The 18,606-nt window shown below is 37.5% G+C and overlaps 1 protein-coding gene across 1 annotated transcript in view; it reads left to right on the top strand.

The window, feature by feature from the left end:
- Window positions 1-18,606, top strand: part of NIPAL2 (NIPA like domain containing 2) — a 73,314-nt gene that overhangs the window by 15,107 nt on the left and 39,601 nt on the right. The window contains exons 2-3 of the mRNA XM_032609355.1: window positions 4,704-4,772; window positions 5,792-5,963. Of these exons, the coding sequence (XP_032465246.1) occupies window positions 4,704-4,772; window positions 5,792-5,963 (241 nt within the window). The remainder of the gene's footprint in view (window positions 1-4,703; window positions 4,773-5,791; window positions 5,964-18,606) is intronic.

Here is an 18,606-nt window from a genome sequence, read left to right as displayed (position 1 = left end):
TATAAATAAGATGTGTAACTTCCTAGCCAGAAGAGTAGGGGAAAGAAAAGAATAAAGAAAACTCAATCGTTTCAACAGGATTCAGGAAAAGAGAAATTAGAAAGCAAAGAAAAAGCAAGATAACTACAAACACAAAAAATATAGAAATAAAGGAAAATATATTTATAATCACAATAAACAAAATGGACTAACCTCCCCATCTGACAGAAAGAAAAAGCAAGATAACTACAAACACAAAAAATATAGAAATAAAGGAAAATATATTTATAATCACAATAAACAAAATGGACTAACCTCCCCATCTGACAGAAAATCTAGTTATTTTCTATATATAAGAGACTTGACTAAAATATGATGCAGAAATGTTAAAGTGATGTGGAAAGTAGCAAATATCAAAAGAAAGCAGCTACAGTAATATCAGCTAAAATAGATTTTAAAGAAAAAACCTAATGATAAAAGGAACAATTACTGGGGGGGGGGTGGTGTGATGAATTGGGAGATTGGGATTGACATGTGTGTATAAAATGGATGACTAATAAGCAAAAAATAAATAAATAAAAAATAAACATAAGTAAATAAATAAATAAAAATTAAAAAAAAGAACAATTAGCTGGGAAGATAAAACAATCCTGATCCTGTATACACCTAGGACTATAGTCTTAAAATATATAAATACATGTTTGAGTAGATTTTTAACATACCTCCCTAGGCAATTGATAGACAAAGCAATACAAAATTTAGTAAGAATATCAAAGATTTGAACAATGACTTAATGGAGATAGATAGATGAATGGATAGATAGATAGGAAGGATATATAAAATGTATTAACTCAACTTTTAAATACTTTATTTTCCAACATACATGGAACACTTATAAACTTGACCCTACACCAGCAGGTCACAAAACAAATTCCAATTTACACTGTATAATAGGTCAAAAGCAAATGTAAATATACCCACAGTGTATTTTCTGCCCACGACTCAGTAAAATTAGAAATTAGTAATGAAGTGATAGTCGACACCCCATTCATTTAGAAATATTAAAAAACACATCTCTGAATAATATAAGGCTCAGATAAAAATGATGAGATAATCAGAAAATAGTTAGAACTAAATACCAATGAAAACTGTACATGCCAAAACTATGCGGGCAGCTAAAACAGAGGGTGTACTTAGGGGGAAATGTAAAGTCCTATCTGCATGATAGAAAGAAACAGAAAAAACTAATGAGTTAAGAGTCCAAATGAAGAAGATGAAAAAAAGAAAAGCTGAGTAAACAAAATAAATAATAAAAATAAATCGAGGAAAGAAAGAAATATATTTGTATCAACTTCAGAAAAAAAAAATCACTTATCTCTGGGAGGAAGAAGAGACTGAAATAGAGCTAGTTACATTTGTAACATTTTATTTCTTTGGGCAAAAAAAAAGATGTAAATGCTCTGTGTTTTTAAAATTATTTTTGTATAACAACTTATTGAAATGTAATTCACATATCATATAATCCACTCATTTAAATTGTACAGTTCACTGAGTTGTACGATCATTACCTCCAGCCTTTAGCTGTCATATGAACAATACTGGTATGTAAATTTGTGTACAAGCTTTTGTGTGGATATATGTTTTCATTTCTCTTGGATATATACCTCGGCATGGAATTGCTGAGTCAAATGGAAATTCCATGCTTAACTTTTTGAAGAACTTCCAGACTGTTTTCCAAAGTGGTTGCACCATTATATATTTCCATGAGCAGTGTTAGAGGGTTCTGATTTATCTACATCCTTACTAACACTTATTATCTGACTTTTTGATTATAGCTATATTATTTGGTATGAAGTGGTATATCACTGTGGTTTTGATTTGCAATCCCTGATGACTAGTGATGTTGAACATCTTTTCAATGTACTTGTTAGCCATTTGTCTTCTTTGGAGAAAGGTCTATTCAGATCCTTTGCCCATTTTTAATTGGGTCATTTGTCTTTTTATTATTGCATTGTAAGTGTTCTTTATATAGTCTAGGTATAAGTCCCTTGCCAGATATATGATTTCCAAATATTTTCTCCCATTTTGTGGATTATCTTTTCACTTTCCTTGATAGTGTCCTTTGAAACAGAAAGTTTTTTAATATTGATGAGGTCCAATTATTTTTTCTTTGTTGCTTATGCTTTTGATGTCTTATCTATGGGAATCCATGGCCAAATCCAAGGTCACAAAGATTTACCCTTATGTTTTCTTCTGAGAACTTTATAGTTTTGGCTCCTACATTTAGGTCTTTTGGTTAATTTTGAGTTAATTTTTGTATATGTTATGAGATCAGCAGCTGTACCATTTTACATCCCCACCAACAAAGAACTGGGGTTTCAATTTCTCCACATCCTTACCAACACTTGTTATTTTCTGTTGTTTTTTTTTTAAAATTGTAGCTCTCCTACTGGGTTTGAAGTGGTAGCTTATTGTGGTTTTGATTTGCATTTCCCTAATGATTAGTGCTATTGAGCATCTTTTCATGTGCCTATTGGCCATTTATATATCTTCTTTGAAGAAAAGTCTATTTGAGTTCTTTGACCATTTTTCAGTTGCATTGTTTATTTTTTTGTTGTTGAGTTGTAGGGATTCTTTATATATTCTATATATCAATCTTTATCAGATATATGATTTGCAAATATTTTCTCCCATTGTGTGGGTTGCCTTTCACTCTGCTAATAGTGTCCTTTGGTGCACAAGAGATTTTAATCTTGATAAAGTCCAGCTTATCTATTTTTTCTTCTGTTGCCTGTGCTTTCCATGTCATATCCAAGAAATCATTGCGAAATCCTGCTAACCAATTTCTAAACACTTGGCCTGGTGGTGTTTAAACTACTCAGTGAATCATTTAAAGAATTTTGAAGTAACATTTCTATTCAGCAATTTACTTTTATAATTATAGAAGATTTTCATAATTATCCATTCAATCCCAAACTTCTTCTGGATTTTTATTTTCCTGATTACTGCCAAATGCAGTCAGTCAATTGTAAATCGAAAGCATGGAAATAGCACATTATATTATGATACAATTGTTCCCCATGAGGAATAGTGATCAAAATTAGTGCCAACTGCTTTTATTAGGAAACGAAAATTCTTAACTGATTAAAGGCCATGGATATTATATGTCAACTATTAAATGGGTTTTCAACTTTTCTGCTTCATTTTTTAGAAATACTGAATTTCACTTCAGCACATATAATGAAGTTCTAAAACTTCAAAGACATTTTGCATTCTGAAAAGGGTTCCTTGTGGTTGTAATGTTCATTTGAAATTCAAATAACTCCTTGGAATTTGAAGCTAGCTAGAAGTTATGTACTGTAGAAGAAGAAGGGGAAGAGCCCTTCTCTCATTGCTAATTTTTACTGCTAGAAGATATTACATCTTTGTACCTAGATAGGAGCAGAATATGCATCTCTTGAAGTCATCAAATAATACATATGCTATCTATAGTAAAGATCTTGGGCAATGTGTCAGAACTAATTTTTTAACCTCTGTAGTTCTTGTTTTAAACCACTCTATGCTTTCTCAAACAAGTATTTTTTTAAGCCCCTCATTTTTTTTTAAGTCTCTACATTTTATAGTAGATGATGTAGAAGACCCAATGGAAGTCTTAGACATGATTCCCTTCCCTCAGAGAATTTGCCGTCTATTTATAGAGCCTAATGATACACCTGACAATATAAAAGAAGAAATAAGGGATGTTCACCATTTAGAGTCTGAGAAAGTAAAGATGGTCTGTGGTGTCTGAGAAGGTCGTAAGGAGGTAGAGCTCCGATGGCCAGGAGGGTGAGGTCTGATTGAAATGGGCTGAGGGAAGAAGATACTCTGTCTGGGTGAGAGGAATGACATGAGAAAAAGTATGACATCTGACTGGAGAAGTCAGGAACCAGGTACCCAAGGTAGAGGGAGCACCTTAAAGTGTGCTGTGGACAATTGGATGGGTCAGGTTAAGGACCGATTATGGGGAGCTGGTACAGTAGTTTTGTATTTAATATAGTTGTCTGTAGAGAGACATTGTGGGTTCTTGACCAGCAGAGTGGCGGGAAAATTTAGTCTGTCTCCAGTGAGGTTCATAGCAGTTTAGAGATAAAGGGATTTTGGGAAACATCTTATCCAACATCCCCTGTTTACTGAGGCCGAGGGAGGAGCTGAAATAACTTACTCAGTGTCGCCCATTAGAAAATAGCAGATCTGAATCTCAGGTTCATCCTTTAACCCCAAAGCCAAAGATCTCTCTTTCGTACCACAGTCTTCCAGAATATCTTAAGAGAAAGAAAAGAGGGAGAACAGAAATAATTATATAGTCCATACTTGAGGCAATGAACACCCCAATCAGAGAGGTTGCTGAGGAAATTGGCAGACAGGATAAATAGAAGCATCTTAGTGGGAAAAAGTCAGAACCTGATGACTGTTTATTTTAGTGAATGAAGCACATATCTAGAGAATTCAGTAAAGGACTGAACTAGTTATAAAAAATAATATTTGACTAAAGTGAAAAATTAATCCTAATAAAACCATTATTCATATTCCAGGTGACCCTGGCAAACGGGTGCTAAGTAAATATTTGCTGAATGAATGAACAAATGAATGAATGTATCAACTTAAATTTTCATAGTTTTTTTGGTAAATATCTTACAAGTGCTATTTAAAGTACCATTTAAAGAAAACATTTTCTTTTATAGATTCACCTTTTTGGAGTTTTGCTGGCCATTTTAGGAAACTTGGTAATCAGCGTTTCCCTAAATATTCAGGTAAGAAGAAGCTTATTTTCCTAACTCTGTAGTTTGATCCAGGGACACATTATGACTTCAGTGAGCCTCAGGCACTTTTGCCTTCTTGGACTTCCTCCTCCATTAAAGAAAGTATATCTTATGACCTCATTGATATAAAGACAAATATAATCCAGGCTAGATTGTGTCCATCTTTTTTCTTCTGATTTTAAGAGAAGTTAAATGTTTTGTGAGCCTCTTAATAGTATTGTGTACCCCAGACCAGGCGCCTGTGAATTTGTATCACACTTAAAAAGATGTTCATATCTTGGCATAAGCCAAGATTTATTTTAATATTCTACATTTTCTTATAGTACTTTTATTATTTTCTAAATAACTTCTGAAATTTTAAAAAAATTTTAAAGAAAAGATTTTAAAATAATCTAGAATTGTACATACTTCTTAAGGAAGTAAGTTCAGTTATCATAAAATCAATAGGGAAATAGAGCTTTATTTAATGGCCAGTTTTTCAGGAATTCATACATTTCCAATACAAAGAAATACTCAGACCAGATATAAATGAGTTCCCCCATCCCTCTGCTACCAGAGCTTTCTGCCCTGTTATGTTTATTGTGGTAGCAACTTCGACTCATAGATTTGAATCCCTTTTCCAAAGGTGTTTCTTTAGTAACTTATCTTTATTTCAGCATTTGAATTTTTTTGACAATCTAAAAGAAGTATTTTGGTGTGGTGGACTAAAAAGTCACTTAACTCCTTAACACACACTCCGTCTTTAGATAGTAACAATGATATTTATTTCACAGAGCTGTTACGAGAATTAAGCAATATGTGAGAAGGCCCTTTAAACTATACAATGCTATATCAGTATGATTCACTCCTGTTAATATGTTTGGAACAAACAGAAAACCATAATAATTGCTCTGTAATAATCTGCAAATACATTTAAAAACCATGAAGCAATTTTATAGGACCAAAAATTTCAAGGCCAAGTTTTGGTTGGGTGGAGATATTTTCTTATTTACATCGTGATGTACTTCCAGAAATATTCGCATCTTCAGCTGGTGCACCAAGAACACCCGAGGCCGTACTTCAAGAGCGTGCTGTGGTGGAGCGGCGTCATACTGATGGCTGTGGGAGAGACAGGAAACTTTGCAGCCTATGGATTTGCCCCCATTACTCTCATTGCTCCATTAGGCTGTGTGTCTGTTACAGGTGAGCCATTTTTCTGTGTTTTGACCAATAGAAATTTTAAGAGATCAAAATAGTTGGCAAAAAATTACAGCTTAAACAACACATGCACAAAAGAAAAAAGTCGTTTCCTGTTTTCTTAGCATGTTGACTTGGAACAATTATACTACCAATTTCAGTTATTCACTGTCATGGTGCCACATTAACCACAAAGAAACTTGCATTTTGTAGCTGTAACATCTATGTTTCAAAGCCTGATTCCCAGTGTCTGAGTCTTAATAAATGAAATTAACAGTAGCAGAAAATGTTATACCATGCTTTTTAATCATTAATGAATTATCTTAAAGCATTTGTAATAAAATGTTATGTTTTATTCATATGCTAAACTGACATTACACGTAGTTAGAGTCCTTGACGCCTGATCCATAGGTTAGCATCTCTTTTACATTAAGAATTAGAAATAAAAACAAACAAATGGGGCTTCCCTGGTGGCTCAGTGGTTGAGAGTCCGCCTGCCGATGCAGGGGACATGGGTTCGTGCCCCGGTCTGGGAGGATCCCACATGCTGCGGAGCGGCTGGGCCTGTGAGCCATGGCCGCGTACCGCAAAAAAAAAAACAAACAAACAAACAAATGGGACCTAATGAAACTGAAAAGTTTTTACACAGCAAAGGAACCATAAACAAGACGAAAAGACAATCCTCATAATGGGAGAAAATATTTGCAAATGAAGCAACTGACAAAGGAAAAACCTCCAAAGTATACAAGCAGCTCATGCAGCTCAATACCAAAAAAACAAACAACCCAATCCAAAAATGGGCAGAAGACCTAAACAGACATTTCTCCAAAGAAGATATACAGATTGCCAACAAACACATGAAAGGATGCTCAGCATCACTAATCATCAGAGAAATACAAATCAAAACTACAATGAGATATCATCTCACACCGGTCAGAATGGCCATCATCAAAAAATCCACTAACAATAAAGTGCTGGAGAGGGTGTGGAGAAAAAGGAACCCTCTTGCACTGTTGGTGGGAATGGAAATTGATACAGCCACTATGGAGAACACTATGGAGGTTCCTTAAAAAACTAAAAATAGAACTACCATATGGCCCAGCAATCCCACTACTGGGCATATACCCTGAGAAAACCATAATTCAAAAAGAGTCATATACCAAAATGTTCATTGTAGCACTATTTACAATAGCCAGGACATGGAAGCAACCTAAGTGTCCATCGACAGATGAATGGATAAAGAAGATGTGGCACATATATACAATGGAATATTACTCAGCCATAAAAAGAAACAAAATTGAGATTTGTAGTGAGGTGGATGGACCTAGAATCTGTCATACAGAGTGAAGGAAGTCAGAAAGAGAAAAGAAAATACCGTATGCTAGCACATATATATGGAATCTAAAAAAAAAAAAAAAAAAAAGGTTCTGAAAAACCTAGGGGCAGGACAGGAATAAAGACGCAGACTTAGAGAATAGACTTAAGGGCATGGAGAGGGGCAAGGGTAAGCTTGGACGAAGTGATAGAGTGGCATGGACACATATACACTACCAAATGTAAAATAGGTAGCTAGTGGGAAGCTGCTGCATAGCACAGGGAGATCAGCTCGGTGCTTTGTGACCACCTAGAGGGGTGGGATAGGGAGGGTGGGAGGGAGAGAGACGCAAGAGGGAAGAGATATGGGGATATATGTATATGTATAACTGATTCACTTTGTTATACAGCAGAAACTAACACAACAATGTAAAGCAATTATACTCCAATAAAGATGTTAAAAAAAAAAAGAATTCAATATTGGTTATTCTATGTTACTATAAGAATGTGTAATTTTAGGGCTTCCCTGGTGACGCAGTGGTTAAGGATCCGCCTGCCAATGCAGGGGACACGGGTTCGATCCCTGGTCTGGGAAGATCCCACATGCCATGGAGCAACTAAGCCTGTGCACCACAACTACTAAGCCTGCTCTCTAGAGGCAACGAGCCACAACTACTTGAGCCCGTGTGCCACAACTACTGAAGCCCGTGTGCCTGGAGCCTGTGCTCCCCCACAAGAGAAGCCCGCGCACCACAAAGAAGAGTAGCCTCCGCTTGCCACAACTGGAGAAAGTTCGCGCACAGAAACAAAGACCCAACAAAGCCAAAAATTAAAAAAAAGAAAAAAAACAAATAAATTTAAAAAAAGAAAGAATGTGTATTTTTACAGTAATGTCACAATTATCCTACTTTCAAAATTTGTATGACTTACTAAATACATTTAGAAAAGAAAATATGAGATGTTGGTAAAGACTGAAAAAAAAAAGCAAAAATTACTGCTAAAAAAGAGAACAGTCTCTAAGCCATGTTAAAATCAATAAAATCTTTTGAGTTTCACCCTTTATCTGCTGCTATGGAAACAGCATGTTTCTATGTTTCTGTGAATTTGGCATCTTCATTGAAATAGAAACAAGTTGATGGCTATTGTCTGGTAGCAACTAGATCAAGCATAATGTGCACCCACATATCCCAATTGTAATATTTCTCCTAAAAATTATATGATAATCTTAAAAAAAAAGCATAGTTTAAACTGAAATAATGTATACTCAAAGAGAATTTTATTTCATTTTGAAAGTAGTTTCCCCTTCTTAATAATTTAAAATATCTTATTTAAAATACTTTCATGATGTACAATAGTAGAATAGTTAGCAAAGAACACTTTTTTGGCTTTCAAGAAATTGTTCAGTTAAAATCACCCTACTCTGAATAGGCACACAATTTATGTAATCATTTGACTTTTTTTTTCTTTTTTTTTTTATTTGACATTTTTAACATTCAGATAAAATCAGCAATTTGAGGATATCTTATCTTCTATTTACTACTGCACATACCGCGTACATGGACATTCTGGATGTATTTTTCTTCTCAAAATTTGAGAAATAATAGATAAAAGGTATTGTTACATTGTCACCTTGGGACCTCTACAGGCCCCAGTTGTTCTGAAAATGTTGTATTATTTTTCACAGTGAGTATCTGTTTAGAGGTGATCTTTAGTTTCGTTTCTTATTCTGCTTCATGCTCAGTTTCTATGCAATGTCCAAAGACAAAAGTGTCCGTGCAGATCAAACAGATGCCTCGGCGGGGAGGGTTGAGTGTGTGAGCCACATTGTACTGAAATTGTCCATTTATCTCTAGTCCCCCAGCCCTGGGAAAACTTTTTTCTGGAAATGAGAAGAAACGAGCCATTCCAACTAACACAAAGAAAGGGGGATGTGCTAGATTTATTATAAAGATCAGCGATCTCACAGAAATGAAATATTAGCCAGACCTCTTGGGACCTGAAGTGAGAATTCGGAAATTGCCGGAGATGATGGGCCAGCCTTGATACTCCTCATAGACATTCAATGAAGACGCCTGTGAAGCTGCTCATTTTGGCACGTCTTGCTCGAAACTCTCATTAATAACGGGAAGTTTTAAGTTTAACCACCTTCCCCTTGGACAGTGACCTGTCCTCCCCAAACTCCCTGAGGGGAGGGGGCAGTCCACCCACCTTCAAACTTGGAGATGGGCTTTTCTCAATGCTACAGATCATTTTTCTTTGTCTGCTCCTAGCCTGGATTAATGTTTCAACTTTAGAACATTTTTAGCAACCTCCCTCTCTGCCCATTTAAAATGATTCCAAGAAGTAAACTTATAGCCTCAAACATAAATTGTTTCCTGCTTTACAATCTTTGCAAACAGTAATATATGCTCATACATAATATTCTCACAGCACTCTTGCACTGAATTTAGGTCACTGTGCAATGCTGTGGGAGGGTGAGGGATGCTGGTGATTGAGAATTTTCCCCAGAACAACCCCCTACCACTTTTATAATTCTTTATAAAGATTCTAGAAACTCTAGAAAACTTGAAGCAAAAGGGACAGTATTTTTTAATAAATACGTTATCTTATGGCTATGTCTACAGATGAGGCAGAAGAGTGTCTACACTTTACTGAGCTAGAAATTTTATTTTCCCTATTATTTCTTGGGAGCTTCAAGAAAGAAATCAAAGCTTTCTTTGAATTTTTTTTTTTTTTTAAAGATAATGTCTGTTGCAGTGTTGCATGAGGGATTGCATATTCTTTTCTGGCTTTCAAATTTTGAAAAGGAAAAAAAATAAGAAAGGAAGAAAACTGAAGTCCAGAACAGTTTTTTAAAAGTTTTAGCTCTTAAGTCTGAATTAAGGAACTTTCTTCCATTTTCCTCATTCTCCTTGGGCAGCCTGGTTCATACCAACACACTGTGTTCCTTTTCTCCTCTCCAGAAGTAAGGATAAATTGTGTGAGTCACTATCTCACTACATCCAGGCTGCTAATATTGTCAGTCCCACTGTTTTGTCTTACATAATCAAAATTCCTCCTCCCTTTGTACACTTCAGTGGAACAGATTTTTTTTGTGTGTCTTTTTTTTTTTTTAGGACTAGCACTACAGTAAGCACCATGGATATTTCAGTTCTCACTCTACCCACATTCCTGCCTTGAACCATCTTCCTTTCTATTCTTTCTTTCCCTCTATCTGTGTGGCCTGCTGCTCTACACTGACATGCTTACCTGGAGACAGCATTTCTCGAGCACTAGTTTTACTGATGGTTTCATAGGTGTTCTAAGAAACAAAGAATTCTGTAAGCAAACAGGTTTCCGCAATATTGGATTTAAAATGTGACACAGGTTTTGTTAGTGGAGGACTTCTTGAGGCCCTGGGATGGGCCCAGGCATGCTGTCAGTCTTTCCGAGGCAGATGCAGTAAGCCAGCTTTCCCAAACCTATTGTCCACAAGGTGCCTTTATAAGAAGTATCTCAAGGGACAACAGTTTTGCAGAAAACCCTTTAGAGTTCTTCAAGCAATGCTCACAAGCAGTCACAGCATCCTAGAGACTCAAACAGGGTAGATAACTGGCCGGTGCCTGCAGTGGGGGGTGGATAATGGGGAGTGATCCTGGTGTATAGGCGGATCTGAATTCCCAAGCCCGGGTCCAGCTTTTGGAGAAAGAGGATCAGAGCCCTTGTATCCTTGTATCACCTTATATTTTCACCCTCTTTTTCTCACTGAAGGGCTTCCTCAGTGAATAATAGGGCAAAAGCTTATTCTGACTAAAATGCTGGTTATATGCTGGCAGTATGATTAATTCTAGATTTTGACTTGTGTTTGTTTTTCCATTAATTAAGAAAGCTGAAGAGATGGTTTTTCAATTTCGTCTAAAGCCTCGGGTGGATACTCTTCTACAGGGCAGTAGAATGGTGAAGAGCGCAAAGCTCTAGGACCACACTGCCAGCCTTCAGATCTCAGCTCTGCCCCTGGAAAGCTCTGCGACCTTGGGCAAGTTATTTAAATGGGAATATGCCTCAGCTCCCTAATCTGTAAAGTGGGGATACAAATAGTTCTTACCTCAGAAGTTGTTGTGGGGAAGAATTGAGTAAACACGAACACTTAAGAACGGTGTAGGATACATAGTGCAGTGACAACTAGCCATTGTCACTGTGATTTATAATCATTATTAAAAAGAAACAAATTACTTTATTCTTTTTTTGAATTTATTTATTTATTTATTTTTGGCTGCGTTGGGTCTTCATTGCTGCGCGAAGGCTTTCTCTAGTTGCGGCGAACGGGGGCTACCCTTTGTTGCGATGCACGGGCTTCTCATTGTGGTGGCTTCTCTTCTTGGGGAGCTCGGGTTCTAGGCACGCGGCCTTCAGTAGTCGTGCCTCATGGGCTCTAGAGCGCAGGCTCAGTAGTTGTGGCGCATGGATTTAGTTGCTCTGCAGCATGTAGGATCTTCCTGGGCCAGGGCTCGAACCCATGTGCCCTGCATTGGCAGGCGGATTCTTAACCACTGCGCCATCAGGGATGTCCAGTACTTTATTCTTTATAACAGAGTTTACTTCCATGCCCCTGAAGGTGACTGGTGGTTAAATTATCTAAAATGGATGAACCACTTCAAGAAATGCTTTTTATTGTTCTTATCCATGCAGTAATTAATTCTCAGGGAGCAGAAATGTGGGCTTTTCACAGCTCATTTGTTCAGCCATTAAGCAGCATTTACCCTTTGACTTCTCCACATATTCCCCACTAAAACGTGTTGGAAAATACTCAAATTTCCAAATAACCTACCAATACCAAATACATTTAAAAAACAGACACAGAAATTTGTCCAAGGAAAAACATAGCAGTCTGAGACATGCGTGCAACTTTCTGTCTTCTTGCTCTGGCTTCAAAGCACTTTTGTTCACTTGCTAATTAACTTCAGAGAGGCTTTCAGGTCTAACTGCAATTTGAGAAAGTGTTTTCTGAGAAACTAGTTATTATACCAGAAATCCAATAAAAAGAAATAAGTTGGATATTCTGAGGAGTTTGTAATAAAATTTTAATCTACTGCTAATCTTTCCTGTCCCACTTCCCCAGGAGGCCTTTCTGGGCTTCTACACTAAATTAAACAAGTTTATTCTCTGCTCCCTAAGCACCCTACATGGGCCCTCTGCTCAGCTATTTGGTGCCTTTTTGTGAATTAGAAAAAGGCATCCTTTCTCATGATACTCTATTTCTGTCTTTCTGTTTGCAAATTATCGTAATACAATAATTTCATTAGAGAAGGACACTCTGGTGCCATCTGTCAGAAAATTGTCCTGAGAAATATACAAGTCACCAAGATCTGACATGTGGGTGATGACCCCTCAGGTGTAGTGTATTTGTGCAGTGCACAACCTGCTCGACTGCATGTAGCAGCCTTGACCCTATACTTCCCCTTTGGCAACACTCATCATGTTCACAATGACCTATTTAATGCATTCTGGCCATTCAGCTGAGACCCAGGAGACTGGTGACTGTGTGTGCCTGCTGTCTGCTCTTTCCAGGAGAGCATGGTGCAGGAAATCACACAACACAATACAGCCTCACAGAATTGGTTCGAATTTGAATTATGATAAAATGAGGATTGGGCATTCTGGGATGCTCTGTTCTAGGATGCTGGACGAGAAGCGTTCTGTTCTGTTCTAGGGTGTTGTTTAAAAGATTTCAATTCCCAATGAAGCACAATGGCTAAACATTTCATTGCAAACAACTTGTGAATACTCACTCCTGTAAATATTTAAAGGTTTATTAAGCTTGTCCTTTGGGGTGTTGAGTTATATTATTTGTGTATCTACAAAACATGACTTTACATTTAATGTTTTCGTTTTTCTGTTCATCGCCATGACTGTGATCTGTGCTATGCGTCAGCATTGAGATGATTAAAAATAATAAAGTTATCGACAGTCCAAAGAGTTGAAGCCACAAAAAATTAAAGGAGGTTCGTGGTAGACCTTTCTCAGCATAAAACTGACTTGGCTAGGGGTGGCAAAGGAATGGGATATGAAGGGAGATTGTTGCAGGGGCAGGGAGGGTGGGAGAAATAAAACATAATAGAGGACTTCCCTGGTGGCACAGTGGTTAAGAATCTGCCTGCCAATGCAGGGCACATGGGTTCAAGCCCTGGTCCGGGAAGATCCCACATGCCGCAGAGCAGCTAAGCCCTTGAGCCACAACTACTGAGCCCACGTGCCACAACTGCTGAAGCCCACGTGCCTAGAGCCCATGATCCACAACAAAAGAAGCCACAGCAATGAGAAGCCCATGCACCACAACGAAGGGCAGCCCCTGCTCACTGCAACTAGAGAAAGCCCACACGCAGCAACGAAGATCCAACACAGTCAAAAATAAATAAATAAATTTATAAAAAAAAACAAAACAAATGTGATGGACATTTTTCAGTTCTATACCTCTGAGTATATTGATTTAAAGTAATTAGAAAAGAGTTCAGAGAATATATCACCTTTTTCCAAGTTAAATTCAGGCAACAGTTTAGAAATAGTTAAAGACAAGAAACTAATATTGAATGAGCATCCACCTTGCCAAGTACTGTATGAAACTTACAACCTTGTTATTTTACTTAATTACTGCCCAGATGAATAGAAGTGAGTAATAAGTAGGTTAAATTTGAGATGAATTATATGAGATCAAACACTTGGAATTTTATATGGAATGATAAAATTAATAGCAGTGAGATCTCCTTGGCCCTGGAATAATTTCCTAAGAGAAGTAGTCACCCTGTGACTGGGCTAATTTGGATTAAGGCTGGAAAGCTGACTGCACTGAGAGAATGAGGCAGATGACTGGTAAGTCTTTTCCATCTCTCATTTTCCCTAACATGCTGGCTTTTGCTCAAATTGAAATTCATGATGTGGAATATACGTTGTTTCGTGTATCTCTGTGTGCCATTATAAAGCTGTAAGCTGAAATGTGTCTGTATTCCATTAAATGATGGTCATAGCACAGCCAGAAAGCCCTGGTGAGGCCTTTTGGAATTCCAGAGAAGTCATCTCAAGCAGAAACTTTGGTCTCCAAGATTTTTATTAGAAACAAATGAAAGAAAACATAAACAGGCCAATGAGCGAGTGACCTGTAGTGTTCCACAAACCTCGATGCTGTGGATTCTCTCAGTCCTTTAGCGCCCTGTGCTTGGTGCCAGCCTGGATGAAGTCATTGGAGCTCTAAACCTCACGGGCTGCCTGTGATAGTGGCACTTTACACGGACGTTTATTTTAATGTTGGAAATATGCAGAAAATATCCCTTTTCTCAGTGGCTTGCTGGGTTGTCTGCCTTAGCACATTTGTCTCAAAACCAGCCTAAATAAGATGTGTGAAATAAATCTCTGAAGTTCTCATTTTGTGTCTGCTCATGCACTCTCAGCTGAGAGCATTCCTAAAACCTAAAAAACTTTATTTGAAACATCTTTTCCACCCATCCTTATTTTCTGAGAACGCCACAGTGTATTTCTAAAGAAATTGCTAATGATGATGTAATGCACTATTACATTTATAATACAGAGTTAATCCTGTCAGTGACAGTAGTTTTACTTTTTTGGACTCCTTTCAATTTAATCACTAATGTACGTCAAGAAAAATGTAGAAAAGAAAAGATTGGGTTTCCCTGGTGGCACAGTGGTTAAGAATCCGCCTGCCAGTGCAGGGGACATGGGTTCGAGCCCTGGTCCGGGAAGATCCCACATGCTGCAGAGCAACTAAGCCCATGTGCCACAATTACTGAGCCTGCACTGTAGAGCCCATGCACCACAACTACTGAGCCTGTGCTCTAGAGCCCGCGAGCCACAACTACTGAAGCCCGTACACCTAGAGCCCGTGCTCTGCAACAAAGAGAAGCCACCACAATGAGAAGCCCACGCACCACAACGAAGAGTAGGCCCCGCTTGCTGCAACTAGAGAAAGCAAGGAAGACCCAACGCAGCCAAAAGTAAATAAATTTATTAAAGAAAAAAGAAAAGATTATTGTTCATAATCCAGGTCAGTTTCCTCATTTGAAATTATGCACTTTACCTACAATTTCATTATCTTCAATAAATGACAATAGCAATTTTTTCCCTTTTTAAAATTGAGGTATAGTTAATTTACAATGTTGTGTTAATTTCAAGTGTACAGCAAAGAGATTTAGCTATATAATATATACGTATTTTTTTCAGACTCATTTCCATTATAGGTTATTACAAGATACTGAGTATAGTTCCCTGTGCTATACAGTAGGTCCTTGTTGTTTACCCGTTTTATATATAGTAGTGTATACATGTTAATCCCAAACTCCTAATTTATCTCTCCTACCCCCTGCCCCCTGCTATTCCTTTTGGTAACCACAAGTTTGTTTTCTATGTCTGTGAATCCATTTCCGTTTTATAAATAAGTTCATTTGTATCATTTTTTTAGATTCCACAAATAAGTGATAATATTTGTCTTTCTGTGTCTGATTTACTTCACTTAATTTGATAATCTCTAGGTCCATCCATGTTGCTTCAAATGGCATTATTTCATTCTTTCTATGGCTGAGTAATATTCCATTGTATATATATACCACATCTTCTTTATCCATTCATGTTGATGGACATTTAGGTTGCTTCCACGTCTTGTCTATTGTGAATAGTGCTGCTATGAACATGGGTGTGCACGTATCTCTTTGAATTATAGTTTCGTCTGGAAGTATGCCCAGGAGTGGGATTGCTGGATCATATGGCAACTCTATTTTTAGTTTTTAAGGAACCTCCATACTGTTCTCCATAGTGGCTGCACCAATTTACATTCCCATCAACAGTGTAGGAGGGTAGGAGGCTTCCTTTTTCTCCACACCCTCTAGCTATTTTTTAATTAACATGAATTACTGGACACTTTCATTCCTGCCAATATGGTTGGTGGGACAACTTTTCTCTCTATAAAGAAACATTTTTCAAAGTGTCACATCCTCAGATTTTCAAATCCTAATTCCGTGGAATTCACTGTAATTGACATACTTTTCCCCTCCAATTGTACAACTAACGGGGAACGGTCGTTTTGGAGAAGTCAGTACCTCAAAACAGCTAGAGTTCATTGAGCCCGTGAGCACACTCAACGCGTCCACGTGTTTGAAGCTTGATTGTGACTGACATGAAAGTGCTTTTGTGGTTTGCTTTTTAGCAGTACAATAAAGTTGCCATTATAAGTGGTCAGAAACCACAAGCCAGATATTTACATGTGAGGATCTGTTTGTAGCATTATTATATAAATATGTTCTTTTCATGTCATGGGTTCTCTTTTTTTTACTACTTTGTCTTCTACTTTCCTATATTATAAGCGTATACCCTGCTTTCTCTTCAGATCATAGAGGTTAAACAATAACTTGAATATCCAGGCAGGAAAACTGATGACATTTTCATTTGCGGACTAGATCAGAGTTTACAAACTGGTGGCCTGTAGACCAGATCTGGCCACTGTTGTGTTTTGTTTGGCTCAAAGAATGTATTTTAAAAATACAAATTAATTTCCCATGTTTAAAAATTGGATAGTGATACACAAAAACTGGATTTTTGTCTTAAAGTATCAGATTTGGTAACACTGGACTTGCAGTTGGCTAGGGCTGAATTCTGACTGCCACCTTTCACTAATCTTGTGTACGCCAGGTCACCACCGCTCCACAGCCCCTCATCGCTACAGCCCACCACCCTCATTATTCTTTCTTCTTTAGAGGATTACCTAACTGGCCCCTGGAGGCATGTGAGTTCGTGACCTGTGGACCAAAGGTTTTTTTCTTTCCAGCTTTATCAGATAAGAATATCATATCCATAATCACATTTAAGTAAAGTGTAATTGATTTTTAAAACTTTGGGTTAAATTTGTCTTTTTAGAGGTGGTCATAAAAGGGTAAAAAATGGAGGGAAGTAAATAAATGTGGACAAACTCATTTAAAAATAGCCATACCATAACACATTTAAATAGTTACTGAAGTCTCTTCTGTGCTCTTAAACCTTTAATAAAAAAAATTATTATCTGGGGAGAAAGGGAATTTAAGTAAAATGTGCACATATATCTTAATGTTGAAAATTGAAAAAAGGAATGCCAATTTACCTGTTACTCTACAGACACAAAAATCTAAACTCACATGTAAAAGTCTACCCTTGAGTTTAATTGCTAACATATAGAACGTTGATGCTTAACTTCTGGTTTACTAATCCCCATTAGTAGCTATTACAGAAGATAATCTAAATCAAGTTTGTACATCCTATCTGAACTGTCATATGCCAACTCTTGACCACATTAATGTAAGTAACTCTTCCATAATTACAGCCAGCTCTTGTGATGTCAGAGTGGAGGTGAATGAAGATGAAACGAAGGTTTATTCCTACGTAGATCAGGAAGCATTAGGGAGCTCAACATCAGGGCACATGTTTACCCTTGGGACTGGCACCTCCCCTATGCCTAGACCTGGTTCAGCTGAAGCCACGGGGATCTTGCTAGGCCTCTATCTGTTTTCATCTAGAAATCCGAATCAGAATGCCCAAATGTAAGTTTCCTTGCATCAACCTTGACAGGAAATCGTCTCCATCCTGGTTGTTAAACCAAGTGACATTTAATGGCTGAAAAGAGTATAGATGACTCACCAGTAGGAGTCAGTCCATTATAATTGTTGCTGAGATTCTCCTGACCATAAAGTATTATGATGAAGGCCAAGTGACTACCTTAATACACTGCCCCATGGGCGCACTCTTTTGAACCAAAGAAAATACTAGAAAAAACTTCTTTGTCCTTTCCTCTTACAGAGTATTCCTACTATATTTTTTTAATTGATCATTTATTTCTTTTTTTTATATTTATTTATTTTATTTATTTACTTTCTTTTAGGGGGGCGGGCTGCATCAGGTCTAGTTGTGGCATGCGGGGTCTTCATTGAGGCATGTGGGATCTTTCATCGAGGCTCGGGCTCTTTGTTGTGGTGCGCAGGCTTCTCTCTAGTTGTGGCGCACAGGCACCAGGGCGCGTGGGCTTTCTAGTTTGCGGCACACCGGCTCTCTAGTTGAGGCGCGCGAGCTCAGTAGTTGTGGCGTGCGGGCTTAGTTGCCCCATGGCATGTGGGATCTTAGTTACCCAACCAGGGATCGAACCTGTGTCCCCTGCATTGGAAGGCAGGTTCTTTACCACTGGACCACCAGGGAAGTCCCCCTACTATATTTTTTTCCCCATAACCACTGTTTGAATTTTGGTATGTTATCTTTCATATGCTCCTTTTACCTTTTTTTTTAATGCATTATGATCATTGTGGTCACAATGCCTCACTGTGTAACGAATTTA

The sequence above is a fragment of the Phocoena sinus genome, chromosome 17 (genome assembly GCF_008692025.1).
Source record: "Phocoena sinus isolate mPhoSin1 chromosome 17, mPhoSin1.pri, whole genome shotgun sequence".
NCBI classification, from domain to species: Eukaryota; Metazoa; Chordata; class Mammalia; order Artiodactyla; family Phocoenidae; genus Phocoena; species Phocoena sinus.
The sequence above is the reverse complement of the archived record's forward strand: the minus strand, read 5'-3'. Positions and strand labels throughout refer to the sequence as shown.